The 15,743-nt window shown below is 37.7% G+C and overlaps 1 protein-coding gene across 2 annotated transcripts in view; it reads right to left on the minus strand.

The window, feature by feature from the left end:
- Positions 1 to 15,743, minus strand: part of LOC132827123 (calcium/calmodulin-dependent protein kinase kinase 2-like) — a 100,436-nt gene that overhangs the window by 21,420 nt on the left and 63,273 nt on the right. For both annotated transcript variants that reach the window (XM_060843625.1, XM_060843626.1), the window contains exons 8-15: positions 11,674 to 11,695; positions 8,182 to 8,270; positions 6,456 to 6,655; positions 5,345 to 5,398; positions 5,078 to 5,151; positions 4,745 to 4,832; positions 2,756 to 2,884; positions 305 to 402 (exon numbers count right to left, since the gene is read on the minus strand). In XM_060843625.1, coding sequence (XP_060699608.1) covers positions 305 to 402; positions 2,756 to 2,884; positions 4,745 to 4,832; positions 5,078 to 5,151; positions 5,345 to 5,398; positions 6,456 to 6,655; positions 8,182 to 8,270; positions 11,674 to 11,695 — 754 coding nt within the window. The remainder of the gene's footprint in view (positions 1 to 304; positions 403 to 2,755; positions 2,885 to 4,744; positions 4,833 to 5,077; positions 5,152 to 5,344; positions 5,399 to 6,455; positions 6,656 to 8,181; positions 8,271 to 11,673; positions 11,696 to 15,743) is intronic.

Below are 15,743 nucleotides of genomic sequence, written 5' to 3' on the forward strand. Positions count from 1 at the left end.
GGTAATAATGAAAAAAACAATTAATTCTGCATTGTTAGTTAGGCCCACATTCTAACTAAATACAACTTTGTAGTTTCAGTTAAGAAAAAAGGTTTCCTTCAAGTTTTAAAAATATATAAATCAAGACGTTCAAAACAAATTTTGGTAAACAAATTACAATCGTTTAAACTGACAATTTGGTACAGCAAAACGTGCTTATCTGAAGTATTTCTAAAGATGTATATTCATGCAAAGCTTAGAAAATTGCACTTAGTTTAATAAATGCTAAGATATCAATGAAATAAAAGTACAGGTGTTTACTCACACAAGAAAGTTTCCTGCAGACAAAGATCGTTCCTCTCGCCTACTCCCCTCAAAAGGGTTCCCAAAAGAACGTTTTCGAAGCATTGTTTTAACAAGAATCTGTTGAGAAAGTGTCAATTTTTTAAGATTGTAAAGATCACTTTTATTGGATGTGGACTAAATAATGCAAATGCTTTAAACCAAGAAAACTGTGTAAAGGTTTTGCAGTTTAAAAATGAGTTACTGGAACTCACTGCAAGTTGTATCTACAAACTTGTCTTGTTTAGCTAGTGGGTGAGGATGCTAAATACGTCAGCATCAGGTGTGCGTGTCCAGGGCAATCTTGCATAGAGACTTCCTTCGATTAGTTTTTCCACGAGGGTGTGTTGTGTGGGTTCAGAAGAGTAAAGCTTTTGACTGCTTCCTGGGCTAGTGGCTACAAGCTTTGTGTTTGGACAACACAGGAAGAACTTGAATCCTGCAAAGAGAAATTTCTTTCTCTCTCTCCACTGTGGAAAAGTAAAACAAAATTATCAAGTCGCTGTTCTCACTCACCATTAACCTATAAACCACACTTTCTGGAAATCCTACGATGAAAGGAAAAGATAAAAAAAAAACACTTTCAGTGGCACTGAAAGTGCAAATCCTCCATCTGGTGAATGAAATATGGTAATCTCCCTCGTATCTGGCACGCACGGGGTAGGGGGGGTGCCAGTTACATGAGAAATACTGATGACGGTTGGGAGAACTTGACTTGTCACTACCACGAGGAAAAAGTGGGGTCTGCAGATGCTGGAGATCAGAGCTGAAAATGTGTTGCTGGAAAAGCGCAGCAGGTCAGGCAGCATCCAAGGAACAGAAAATTCGACGTTTCGGGCATAAGCCTGATGAAGGGCTTATGCCCGAAGCGTCGAATTTCCTGTTCCTTGGATGCTGCCTGACCTGCTGCGCTTTTCCAGCAACACATTTTCAGCTTGTCACTACCACAACACGAATGTGCATTTAAAAAAAAGAGTGACAGTGACTGCTCATAAATATCATCAGCAAGTTTTCGATCAAAAGAAGAGAAAGGTAACTAAATAATCAGTTCTCAAAGCGAGGAAACGTACTCCCATCTGGATAAATCAGTCACTCTGCCGTGTTAAAGTCATCAGGGAGTTACAATTCTGATTTTCACTTTCTGAATCTCGAATTTTTGTATTGTGGAAGAAATATCATGTGACGTATGGAGGCGCCATTGTGATTGCCAGTTACAGAAAAAGTCTGGATGTTTGGGTATCGAATAATGAGGATTTTACTGTACTGAGAACTAATGTACTCACAACATCCTGTAAATAGCAAATTGGAAGGAGTCAGAAGAAACCTCAAGGAAAACAACTCTCAATATCTGTAATCTGAACTGGTACTAGAATTGTGACTGATTTTTTTTGTCCTTCCCCATGCATGATATTTGTGTCCTGTCTAACTTCTTGGTGTTGTTTGAGTGTCTATGGGAATTTTAAATAAGGGTAGAGTTTAAACTTGAAATAGAGAGTGGGGTAAAACTGGGCACTCTGAAAATTCAAATTTTCAGATTTGCGCAATAATGTGACTTGATTTCCAGTACACTGAGTGAGTCATTACAATATATTTAAGAAAGTTGCACTTGAAGCTAAATGAATCAAAACATCTCTTTACACAATTCAGACCCTCCTGTTGCATATGATCCCTTTATCAGAGCTGTTTGCAATACTTCTGACCAAAGGCAATAGTCATGTATGAATAAAGTGACAACAAAAAACAGAGTTTCATTTTAATGTAGTAATTTGGGGGATTGGTGATCCATTTGTCCATTTAATATAATTTTTTCCATTAATTCCATCACATAATTATGGAAACTATCAAGAATTGTGAGAATCAATTACTGAGTGCAAACAAGATGGAAAGAGACATGCTACATTATTAAACTACAGAAATAATAATGACAGATTTTAAAATTTCTAATGAAGCATGTCAACAAAGAAAACAATTTGGGCAGGAAGAATAATTTTATTCTGTGCATGTGGTATTTATTGTCTGCTGCTGACATGAATTAACCTGCATCATTAGGGATTCTGGTTGTTCTTGCAAAATTGTTAGTTTGTTTATATTTGGCATTGAGGCTGATTTAGAAATAGATTTATCTACTGTACAAAGCCTTGTAACTGGCAATGAATATTAGTTACTACCACATTGTACATTTAAGACTGTCCAAAAGCTGCCTGAGCACCATACACTGAATTGAAGAGCACTTGCTTGTTCTCGTACTCACTCAGTTGTACCAAGAGCACCAAAGACTCAAAAGAGACAGCAAGTGACTGTGACATCATAAACAGCAGTAAACTAAGGCCGATCCTCTATAACTATGCATGATACACATTCCTGAGGAATATTCATTGGAGATGTAGTGGCTTACTTAAGTGGGTGATCAAAATTCATCAAAATAGTCTCTTACAACAGTTGCCAGGCTTGGAATATGTTTGACCGAATTCTCAACCTCCTCTTCAGTAACTTCAACAAGTATACAATTCTCATCCTCTGTAGGAAGTGCTTCAGCACCATGTCTTGTCACCCAGGGATGCATCTAAAAATTAAAAGGAAATAACCATGAACGAGATTCCTTCTGCATAATTTGAATTATTTACAATTTTCAATAACTACTAAAGATAAGTAATAACTGGCTATTTTGGTATTTGTGCAAATATATTTCAAAGTAACCTCTCCAGTCTAGAATGTTTGAGACCAAATAATTTCTATGTTATAAGTAACATTAGAATGCCTTACCATAAGTGTGTGAAACTAAAAGTCTGATAAATATAAATATTTTTCTGGAACATAAGGACTGATAAAACATTATAAAGCACTATTACTGAGTTAATGACTTCTTGATTTGTTGCAGGGTCAAAAAGTCACAGTTATGGGCCACTTGTGTGTGTCCTCAAAAGATATTTGGATAACTAGAGTTTCTGAACAATAATTTTCCAGACCGGGATTGTTAGTGTATATACATGCAACAACAGTTTGGCTACTTGGAACTTTATAAACAATTGTTCACTTTGGCAGTTTTTTTCTGAAAGAGGGATAATTTTAATCACCAAAGGCAGTAGAAAATTGAAATATTTAAAATGTAAATCCAGATTCCAAATTGCCTCAAACCATGTCCTTCTGGTTTTAATAGAAGCTGTGTGGCTGCTAAGAACTTTAAGGAGGCCGTGGGCATCCGTTATGATAAGTCTTTCACTTTTACAACATTGTTTGAATTTCCTAAGTCTTGGGAAATCCAACTGAAGAAAACAGCTGAATGTATAAAGTACGTACCTTGGGAGTACCACCATAGGCCAGGAAAATTAAGAATATTTTCTAGGCCTGACAACTTTATCTGGTTCACTTGCCATGTTTGAGGACCAATATCCTGTTATGATCTTGCTTCCCCCAACCAGCAGCAACTACTCTTGATCAGGAGAAACCCTTTACTCAAATACCTCCCAATCTCTCACTGCTTCCTAGCCTGCTCTTTACATGGGTGCATTCTTGTGCAACAGGCTTTCCCACCCAGCAGACAGAGAACCTGTATATCAGATTGGTCCTAACAATATCAAGGCCAAATCAACAATAATTTGTAAGAACAGAAGTGCACATTATCAAAATCATGGTAATTGTATAAGGAAAATTATGAAAATTCATGCCTAATCTGTATTTTATAACATATGCTTAATTAAATTTTAACAACTGACCATCCACTTACAATGAAGAAAACTGTTAGCATTAGGAGCATGGCTCTTAATTTTTACTCTTTTCTTGCAGTTTCATTAATCTTTAGCCATTGTGGGGCAGAAGAATTAGTCAGTTTGCCTGGGTAAGTATTTAGCAGAGCTAAGGTATTTTTCAATGGCAGTAAAATTGAAACACATAATGATAGTCAAGATAGTGTTTGGCAAGAAGATATATTACTGTTTTTCTGATTATGGACAGTGTATAAGTGAATATATTTGAAAGACTCAGTCAAAATGTTTTAGCTGTCTAAATTATTCACAATCCTGAAATTGGCATGTTGAAACTTCAGCACCCATTAAAAAAATTAATATTTCAAAAAGTTGATTTCCCCAAGATAGGAAATATTCCATGAACTGAAGTGTAAACCCTAAAGTCATATCCTGAAGAGATAATCTTGCCTTTTGTTACCCCATCTGATGACCTTCCACTCCACCACAGTTTAACCTCTTTTGCTACTGAAGATTGTGGATTTACACTGAGATACTGTTCAGATGCTTTCATCATTTGGACATGATATTTTTATATATTGAATGAACTCTAAACAGCTTACAGTTCAGAGACACAAGGAAGTCAACAGAATCAATTATATTACAGTTTTTTTGTGTTGTGTGCATTACAAAAGTGATAAGAACATGAGAATGCTTGATGGTGTAATATTTCTTTGTCTTACCTTGATCTGTGAAACTGTAATCCTGGTTTCTGGACTTTTATCTAGCATTTTAATAATGAGATCCTTGAGTTCTTCAGAGAGGTCTGGCCTAGCTCGCAAAATTAATAATAAGCATTAAATATACATACCCAAAAGGTAGAATTATTTCTCACATTCAATTATTCATTCCCTCACCCCACAAAAAGTCTGTAAAGCAGAATTGCTGAACAAGAATAAAATGTTTGACAGAGAAAGAAATAAAATTCAGATATAAATGAAGTTCAGAAAAAACACAAGCACAATAAAACAGATCTAAACTTGTAAAAAAAACGTATAAGTTTTCCAACCACTCACTGCTCAGGAAACTCCACAGGCTGATTCTTAATTTTGTAATGCAGATTTAGTATCTGATCATCCATGAAGGGGCACTATCATAAAAATTGAGCTTTATCAGTTTTATATCCTTCAAGATTTTACAAGCTGCAAATGTAGACATATCAAATAATCAAGAAATACAATAGATTAAAAATGTTATTAAAGGCATTATGGTAAAAAAGTAGTGACATTAATAAAATTACTGTGTTAAATGATGCAGCACAATTTAGCATTTCTTATACTTACATGCCCCAAAACGAAACAGTATAACGTGATGCCCATTGCCCAAACATCCAAAGCCTAATCAGAGAAATTATAATCAGGTTCCAAAATGAAACAAATATCAATCTGTTACAGACCTCAGTCTAAAATCTGGGATTGTATCCCAACCATGAATAAGCCATAGAGAAGTAGCTCAAGAAACATTTCAAATAAAAAGTAACACATATTTACATTTCACAGTAAGATCTAATATTTGTTTTACCAAAGAGGAAAATTCCAGAGGAATTTCCACAGGAGTTGGGAGGTTATGTTGCAGCTGTATAGGACGTTGGTTAGATCACTTTTGGAATATTGCGTGCAATTCTGGTCTCCTTCTGATTGGAAGGATGTTGTGAAACTTGAAAGGGTTCAGAAATGATTTACAAGGATGTTGCCAGGTTTGGAAGATTTAAGCTATAGGGAGAGGTTGAATAGGCTGGGGCTGTTTTCCCTAGAGTGTTGGAGGCTGAGGGGTGACCTTATAGAGATTTATAAAATCATGAGGGGTATGAATAGGATAAATAGACCAAGTCTTTTTCTGGGGTAGGGGAATCCAGAACTAGAGTGCATAGGTTTAGGGTGAGAGGGGAAAGATATAAAAGAGACCTAAGGGGCAACATTTTCTCACAGAGGGTGGTGCATGTATGGAATGAGTTGCCGGAGGAAGTGGTGGTGGCTGGTACACATGCAACATTTAAGAGGCATCTAGTTGGGTATATGAAAAGGAAGGGTTTGGAGGGATATGGGCTGAGTGCTGGCAAGTGCGACTAGATTAGGTTGGGATATCTGATTGGGTTGGACGAGTTGGATTGAAGGGTCTGTTTCTGTGCTGTACATCTCTATGACAATGACAAAATGGAGGGGCTTGGACAGAAATAGATTGGACAGAAATTGCAACTAAGGCTTAAAAAAAAAGGAACAGGCAAAATATCTTCACATTCCACTAAAATAGATTAAACTTCAAGACTCAAAATTAGCTCTAACATAAAACACAACAAAATGTGAAACTGAAAAGGCAGTTGTAGAAATTCAAGAATTTCAGATAATATATATTGTAGGCTAATTAATAGATCGGCCATAAATGATTTTTTTTTACCTTGCCATGAAAATTCTTCCTGGTTTCTGAAATGGTCTCAGGAGCCATGAATGCAGGTGTGCCCACACTGCTGGTCAGAAGGGCATCTGTTCCCTCAAACTGGTTGCTAACCCCAAAGTCAGCTATTTTGATATGGCCATCTTCTCCAGCCAGGAGATTGGAAGGTTTAATGTCACGATGAATGATCTTTTGATAGTGCACTGCATATAAAACATTTCTTGTTTAGGTCAATTTTAAACTCTTCAACGTGACCTTGCAGGACTATAGTTCAAGACAGAGAAATACATTTAACATTCCGTTTCAAATGTTTATCGCCAATTTCCTCCACTACAAATAAAAAACAATGCACTAATATATAAAATCTTCAAAGTATTTAACACCCCAATATACTCTGCAAAAGTAAAAGGAACTCAAAGTCTGTGAGAAGATTTGTAGCTCGGGTGCTCGTTGTTGTGGTTCTGTTCGCCGAGCTGGGAGTTTTTCTTGCAAACGTTTCGTCCCCTTTCTAGGTGACATCTTCAGTGCTTGGGAGCCTCCTGTGAAGCGCTTCTGTGCTGATTCCTCCGGCATTTATACTGGTTTGAATCTGCCGCTTCCCGTTGTCAGTAGCTGTCCGCTGCAGTGGCCGGTATATAGGGTCTATGTCGATGTGTCTGTTAATCGAATTTGTGGATGAGTGCCATAACTAGGACTTATAACAGCACACAAACCAACAGCCACTCTCAGACAACAACTCACCAGGACAAAGGACCTGATACCCAGCATAAGCAAAACCAACGTGGTTTACAAAATCCCATGCAAGGACTGCACAAAACACTACATAGAACAAACAGGAAGACAGCTAACAACCCGCATCCATGAACACCAACTGGCCACGAAACGACACGACCAGCTATCCCTAGTAGCCATACACTCAGATGACAAACAACATGAATTTGATTGGGACAACACCACCGTTATAGGGCAGGCCAAACAGAGAACAGCTAGGGAATTCCTAGAAGCATGGCATTCATCCACGAATTCGATTAACAGACATATCGACATAGACCCTATATACCGGCCACTGCAGCGGACAGCTACTGACAACCGGAAGCGGCAGATTCAAACCAGTATAAATGCCGGAGGAATCAGCACAGAAGCGCTTCACAGGAGGGTACCAAGCACTGAAGATGTCACCTAGAAAGGGGACGAAACGTTTGTAAGAAAAACTCCCAGCTCGGTGAACAGAACCATAAAAGGAACTGGATGCTACATCTGGAACTACTGCATTTTTCTTCATTAACACTTTGCCTTCAAAACAGGTACAATCACAGCAATAAAAACCAAAAAAACCCAGTTATAGTAGCTATCTCTGATTATTCTTCATCTTATACAATGGTACAAACACTATTACTGAAGAGTGCTGCAGCGTGATCTGATGGGGAATCTCTCCTTCTGATTTCCCTACTTATGTTTCCTATCTCAAGGCATACTATTTCGGCAACGTCATGCATTATCCCACATGCAGTGATACTAACCTGATACCACACATGCATATCTCAAAATTCAGTTACAGAGCAGTATAAATGAAGATAACAAGCACAACAGTTGCTTAGTTGCAGGGGTTGTGTATAGAATAGAAAAACAAGGGAAAGGGGAGAAAGAACATTAAAATCACTTAATCCAAAAAAACCCACTTCTTGTCCCCCTAACCACAGCCACACAGTGGAACACATCCTAAACTTACAGAATTCAATTCCCATAATCAAGTCTTGAAAGTAGAATCGCGCTTGTTCTTCGGACAAGGGTTTTTCAGTTGGAACTTCCATTACTGGGCTGAAACAATATAGAAATAATTGGATACAAATTGGAGCAGTTGACGCCCCTTGAATTCTAACTGTCCATAATTATACATAATTTCAAGTTTTGCAAGAAATGGAAACAGTGTACATTTTTGATTTGTTCAATGCCTCTAGGAGAGGCTGGATATTAGTCCCTTTTCCACCTGGTAAGAGAACAGTAAGAAATTAAAAATATCCCATGTCACTTCCTTCTTAAATGTCAAAGCTCAACTAAGGCCTGGGTGCATTTTGAAAGAAAAGCCTGACAAGTATTCATTGCTGTTGTATATACCTACAGCTGCCTGTACAGGACAGACAGCAGGTCTTTGCTAGATTACAATATGTGATCAGTGTGAACAATTTAAAATAGTAACTCTGGAAGAGCTCTATAAATAAAACAAAACATCTGGTTTAAACAGTATAACGTACATTTATAACCTATCAATATTGCATAAAAATGTGACTGTGGTCCTAGAAAAGGACAAAAAGCTAATTGAGATTTCAAATTAAACATGTTTAAAGATCAAACTGTAAATTTTATTTGCATGTTATTTTCCAATATTCAGAAGTGAAAAAAAAATTGAGTGTTAAGAGTGACAAGACCCATAAACATTAGAAAACATTTACCAGCGCTATGGGCATATATGGAACGCAACAAAATATTTGGTCAAAGAAACCACTAAATATTTTCTAAAAGTTCATGGGTTTGCACTTTGAGGTCGGTAGTGAAGGTGTGACATATGCCACTCAAGGTTGACATTACTCACAGACCTTTTCAAAGCTTTTGAGTTGCAATTTGTGCTATGAGAAATCACTTTCAGGTCAGCATCATTTCTAAAGGATCTGTGACATGTGCAAGCAGGCAAAACAACAAGGCTTTTAAACCAGATTGAAAAATCCTCAACATAACTGGCCAGGATGTGTGTTTTTGGACTCAACCATTTACAGGTACATCACTTCTTGTTCCTGAATCTGTAGTGCCCAATGCAGGTTTCGTTTAATTGGCTAATTAACAGCCAAAAGATGGCTTATCATCCAAGTGGGCTCCCAATGTTTGGGTGAATGGAGGGTTTTCAATAGGGCTTTCATTCTACAATATAAGGAGACTAGCTGCCTTCTGATGCAACTAAGAGCAAGATGGAGGCATCCTCTCAGTGTTTTAAAAATCTCTGAGAATAACAATAACCATGCCTGCCAGACTACCTTCACATATCCAAAGGGGTGTGACCATTTTCCTGCATCTGTAGGGATGTAGCATAGCATGTAAAGTGCTTCAGGTTTTTTCATCTGTTGCTGGAAGATCTTTGTTCACTGCTTGTATTTCAGTCACCAAAAAGGCCACCTGCTGACTGGAGAGCAGCCTTAATTGCTTCAAATTGGCTACCTATCACTTCAGATGGGGTCTGCCTTGCTCCTGATCCAGCCTCTTTAAAAAGTGCAACTTAAGTAGCAAACTGGCACACTGGCTGGTGGCAGGAATTTCCAGGAAACTATGTTTCCAAAATTCTGTCCCGAGTCTAAACCAGAAAGCATAAATTATTTCATTCATTGTAAAATCATATAAATAAAGTAAAATAAAAAAGTGAGGAAGAACAATTGGTGAAAGATACAAAAAACAAAATAGAAAAAGTAAACTTTTTTAAAAATCTCCAATGCTAATTAAATTCTGGAAAAATTAGGGTCTATGCATATAGAATTAAGGTTTGAGAGGTTGCTTGGAAGAAATTCACTGACACGTGATTCACCAGCTCTAACTTTCCGGACACCTGTTGTGAATGACCACAGTACACCTGTGTCCTCACATTAATTTAAATGCCTAATCTCTCTGATAAGTACTGATGTAGCTCAGCCTTTGAAGGAGGAGGATAACCTGGACAGTAAATTCCTGATGTAGATGTTTAATTATGCATCTATAAACACCTAAAGTTGCTGTCAGATTTACATTGTTATAACAGAGAGGGTTGTAGCCTCACTGTTACCCTCAGTGTAAAATCAGGGACAAGATGTTTATATTTATGATGTGAAGTCTCAAAATAAAATGCTCCATATCCATCATTAATTAATACAACAAGTTCTTCTACTTTACTGTCAAACCAAGGAAGTGGTTCAATCAAAGGAGCTAAACAATATTATACTGCACTAGTGCTAATGTTTTTGACTTTAGCAAAATTTAGCTATACTTGATGAAATAATATTTGACAAACATATCCAAATTCCTAGACAGAGGAGATAGGGACAAACTCATTCTTTTGACAGAAAGATAGAGAATCAGAGAACACAGATTTAAACTGGACAAGCAAGAGACCTAAAGACTATATGGAAAACATATTTTTTAATGGACTGAGTGGTTAGGATTTGTAACAAATTGCTCAAGAGTGTGGTAAGGAAGGTTCATTTTTTTTATTCCTATAGATTGATGTGGACAATTTTGTTACCATTATTAGATGCACTTGAACTATTTGGCTCACTACCACATTTCTGACAGAGTCACCAGACTCGAAACGTTAACTCTGTTTTCTTCCCACAGATGCTGCCAGACCTTCTGAGTTTCTTCAGCAATTTTTATATTGTGACAGATCTCCAGCATCTGCAGCTCTTTGTTTTATTTATTTGACTCTCTAGGCCATTTCAGAGGACATTTAAGATTTAACCACACTATTGTGGATTCAGAAGTAGGTGTGGCAAGTTTCCTTCCCTGAAGGACATCAATGAATCAGAGAAATTTTTATCACAATCAACAATGATTGCCACTAGACTACATCTGAGGTGCAGGAGAGTTGATGTTTGTCCTGGTGAAGAGCTTATGTTTGAAACATTGACTCACCTGCTCCTTGGATGCTGCCTGACCAGCTGTGCTATTCCAGCACCATACTTTTTGACTCTGATCTTTAGCATCTGCAGTCCTCACTTTCTACTTGCCATTAGACTAGTTTGTTTTTTAAATCCAGATTTTATTGGATTCAAATTTCACCATCTACCATGGTGAAATTTGAATCCAAGTCTTCAAAATGTTAGCAAAGGAATTTGAGTTACTAGTCCAGTGACATCACTGAACCAGCTTCTGACTTTTAAAAAGGTATTAGGTAAGTACCTAAGAGAAAATAAAATCTGTGTTACAGAGAAAAAAAAGAGACTGCCTGAATTGCTTTTGCAGAGAGCCAGCGATTATTCAATGAATCAAATGGCCTCCTTCTGCAATGCAACAATCCAGCAAATCTCCATATGCAATGAGTTTGCTTAGGATTTAATGTAGCGTGGAATATGCCTATCTCTAAAATGAGAAGAGACTCAAACTGGGGCATCTATGAGCATAAGCCATCCACCTCCTTAACTTGAGAATAAAATCGAAATATTTAAATGACAATTGAAAAAGGAGGGAGAAAAAGAATAATACTTACCCTTGTTTCACAAGCTCAAAAACTGAAAGGGAAATAGACTTTCAGTAAGTTTCTGTAGAATACATTTTGTTACATAAGAGTATTAACATGATTTAACACTTAAATAATGATCCTGTTATGTTGATATCACACAGAGGAGTTAATTTTTTTTATTTGGCAGCACCTGAGGAGACAGAAACAGAGTTAGAGCTTCGGGTCCATTGAATCTTCTTTGGAAATGCTTTGAAGAAGAGTCTTTGGACTCAAAGCCTTAACTCTGTTTCTCTTTCCACAGTTGCTACCAAACCTGCTAAGTTTCTCTTGCATTGTTTTATTTCAGGTTTCAAGCTTGTGCAGTACTTTACTTTTATTTTACTTTTTATCTCGACGATTTACATCATCACATAGCAGATTGGTATGATTCTCATTTGTTTACAAACACTTTTTCATAAAATAACTTCATCTTCTCCTTCCCAAAAACGCCCCCAAAGTTCCTCCATCCAACTCGCCTCAGTGTAGGTAGTATGGTGAATGTCAAATTGTGTGCTGTTCATGTGTCTCTGACCTGAGCTCAGCAGAACCCAGCTGCAAATCTGGTCTTAGATCATTTAAACATTAAGGCAAGATTACAGATTGTAAAACAAGTGTAAAATATTGTGGATGCTAGATGCCTGAGATAAAAACAGTGCTAAAGAAACTCACCAAGTCTGGCAGCATCCATGGTGAGAGAAACAGAGTTAATGTTGAGTTCTATCCATCTTTTCTTTGTTCCAAAGAATCATATTGAACAAGAAATATTAACTCTGCTTTCACTCCACAGACGCTGCCAGACATACTGATGATTTTTTCCTCGCACTTCCTGCTTTAACAATTGCTAACCATTAAAAACCACAAATGAACAGAAGAAAGTAGTGTACTTCTGTAGGTGTTAAAAATTTCTGACAATGGGTTTGTTTTTCCTGAGTCTGCTATCAGAAAAAGCATTCTGACCACCTCAGCTCTGTCAAAAATACTACTAAAATGTATTCATCTGATTAAGAAGTAATGCTGCAAATCCAGTTTGCTTTGGCACTACTGGTGTACAAGGCAGAGAAAACCTGAACTCAAAACCTTAACTCCGATTTCTCTCCACAGATGCTAGAAGACCTGCTGAGCTTTTCCAGCAATTCCTGTTTTTGTTGGTGATTTAATGAATGGGAGTTTGCATTCAGATTGAAGAGATTGAGTTGTCAAGATTTAAACAAGACTGAAAAGAATCATTTTGCTTAGCTACTGGGAAAAATCTCCAATTTGCTCCCACTTTAAATGTCAGTTTTGGGATTAAAAGTTGGGAGGGATAAAAGAAAGCAAGGCCATGGGAGTTAAGAATAATTCTGGCTGGTTCTACTGTAAAGTAAAAAATGGAGTGAGATTTTCAGTTGATTTAAAAATTAAATGCGGGGAACGTTTTTGTGGTTTCAAGTATAAGATGCATATAAAAATAGTACTTATTCAATGTTGCTTTTAATTCATTTGTACAGTAAATGTCTTAAATCTTGAAATCTTGTCATGTGATGCTTTGCAGTCACTGGAAATTCAAATCTTGCATCTTTCTAAATGTAATCGGTCTCTATGAGAACCATAACAAATTCAAAACATTTACTCAATTGGCAGTGAAACTCCAAAAGGTTTTATAAATGGCACATGTGGAAAAGGAAAAGTAGCCTAAACAAAGTATTGGCATTAAATACTGACTGCATTTATGCAAGAAGTATGAACAGTATCCAATTCAGTCCTAAATCTCAACTGGTGAAAGGTGACATTAATTAGAAATGTTCTTAAATGACTGAAGCAGTTCTGTAGAAGCCTTAAAGAGGTTATTTTATAGGTTCACATTTGTCAGTTTTATATAAAATCAGAAAATAAACTTAGATTGCCAACAGAATATTGGCATTCATTGTAAGAGGGATGGAATGAGAAAGTAGTAAAGTTTTAATGCTGCTGTACCTGGCCTTGGTGATAGCACATCTGAAGTACTGTGTATAGTTTACTTTTTTGAAAAAGGATATAATTGCATTAGCAGCGCAGAGAAGTTCAGCTGACTCATTCCTGGGATGAAGAGCATATCAAAGAAAAAGACTGAACAGATTGGACATTTACCCATTGTAATTTAGAAAAATGGGAGGGAAATGGACAACACTTGATGGGACTTGACAGTGTGGAGGATGTTTTCTTTTGTGGAAGATTGAAAATTTGGGGACACATTTCAAAAATAACAGATTGTCTTATTAAGCAAGAGGTGAAGATAACATTTTCTCTCAAAGGGTGTTAGTATGTAGAATTTGCTCACCTAGAAAATTTTACAAGCTGGGCACGCGATCCTATTCAAGGTTGACTGAGATAGATTTTAGATTATCAAGGATGTTTGCTGGACAGGGTGGATGGGAAAAGTGCAGAAAGAAAACCGAGAATGAGATCTCATACAGGGTCAACTGGATGTTGGACAAGACTTGAGGGTTGAATAGCCTACTTCTACTTTTACATATCAAAGATTTGATGGAATAAAGCATCTAATTAATAAATTTATTGAAACTGTTACAATTCACTGCGGTATTGCAACATAAATTGAGCCCTGCTATTAGAGTCATAGAGACGTACAGCACGGAAACAAACCCTTCAGTCCAACCCGTCCATGCCGACCAGATATTCCAACCCAATCTAGTCCCGCCTGCCAGCACCCGGCCCATATCCCTCCAAACCCTTCCTATTCATATACCCATCCAAATGCCTCTTCAATGTTGCATTTTTACTGGCTTCCACCACACCCTCTGGCAGCTCATTCCATACACGCACCACACCCTGCGTGAAATGTTGCCCCTTAAATCTCTTTTATATCTTTTCCCTCTCACCCTAAACCTATGCCCTCTAGTTCTGGACTCCCCGACCCCAGGGAAAAGACTTTGTCTATTTATCCTATCCATGCCCCTCATAATTTTGTAAACCTCTATAAGGTCACCCCTCAGCCTCCAACGATCCAGGGAAAACAGCCCCAGCCTGTTTAGCCTCTCCCTGTAGCTCAGATCCTCTAACCCTGGCAACATCCTTGTAATCTTTTCTGAACCCTTTCAAGATTCACAACATCTTTCCGATAGGAAGGACACCAGAACTGCAATCTATATTCCAACAGTGGCCTAACCAATGTCCTGTACAACCACAACATGACCTCCCAACTCCCGTACTCAATACTCTGACCAATAAAGGAAAGCATCCAAACGCCTTCTTCACTATCCTATCTACCTGCGATTCCACTTTCAAGGGGCTATGAACGTGCACTCCAAGGTCTCTTTGTTCAACAACACTCCCTAGGACCTTACCATTAAGTGTATGAGTCCTGCTAAGATTTGCTTTCCCAAAATGCAGCACCTCGCATTTATCTGAATTAAACTCCGCCTGCCACTTCTCAGCTCATTGGCCCATCTAGTCCAAATCCTGTTGTAATCTGAGGTAACCCTCTTCGCTGTCTACTACACCTCCAATTTTGGTGTCATCTGCAAACTTACTGATTGTATCATTTATGCTCGCATCCAAATCATTTATGTAAATGACAAAAAGTATGGGGCCTAGCACTGATCCTCGTGACACTCCACTGGTCACGGCCCTCCAATCTGAAAAACAACCCTCCACCACCACCCTCTGTCTTCTACCTTTGAGCCAGTTCTGTATCCAAATGGCTAGTTCTCCCTGCATTTCATGAGATCTAACCTTGCTAATCAGTCTCCCACGGGGAACCTTGTCAAACGCCTTACTGAAGTCCATATAGATCATATCTACTGCTCTGCCCTCATCAATCCTCTTTGTTACTTCTTCAAAAAACTCAATCAAGTTTGTGAGACATGATTTCCCATGCACAAAGCCATTTTGACTATCCTGAATCAGTCCTTGCCTTTCCAAATACATGTACATCCTGTCCCTCATGATTCCCTCCAACAACTTGCCCACCACTGACGTCAGGCTCACCGGTCTATAATTCCCTGGCTTGTCTTTACCGCTCTTCTTTTTTTTTGTAGATATTTTTATTGAAATTTAACATTTTTGCAAATTTACAAAAATAA

The sequence above is a fragment of the Hemiscyllium ocellatum genome, chromosome 24, assembly GCF_020745735.1.
Source record: "Hemiscyllium ocellatum isolate sHemOce1 chromosome 24, sHemOce1.pat.X.cur, whole genome shotgun sequence".
Taxonomy (NCBI): Eukaryota; Metazoa; Chordata; class Chondrichthyes; order Orectolobiformes; family Hemiscylliidae; genus Hemiscyllium; species Hemiscyllium ocellatum.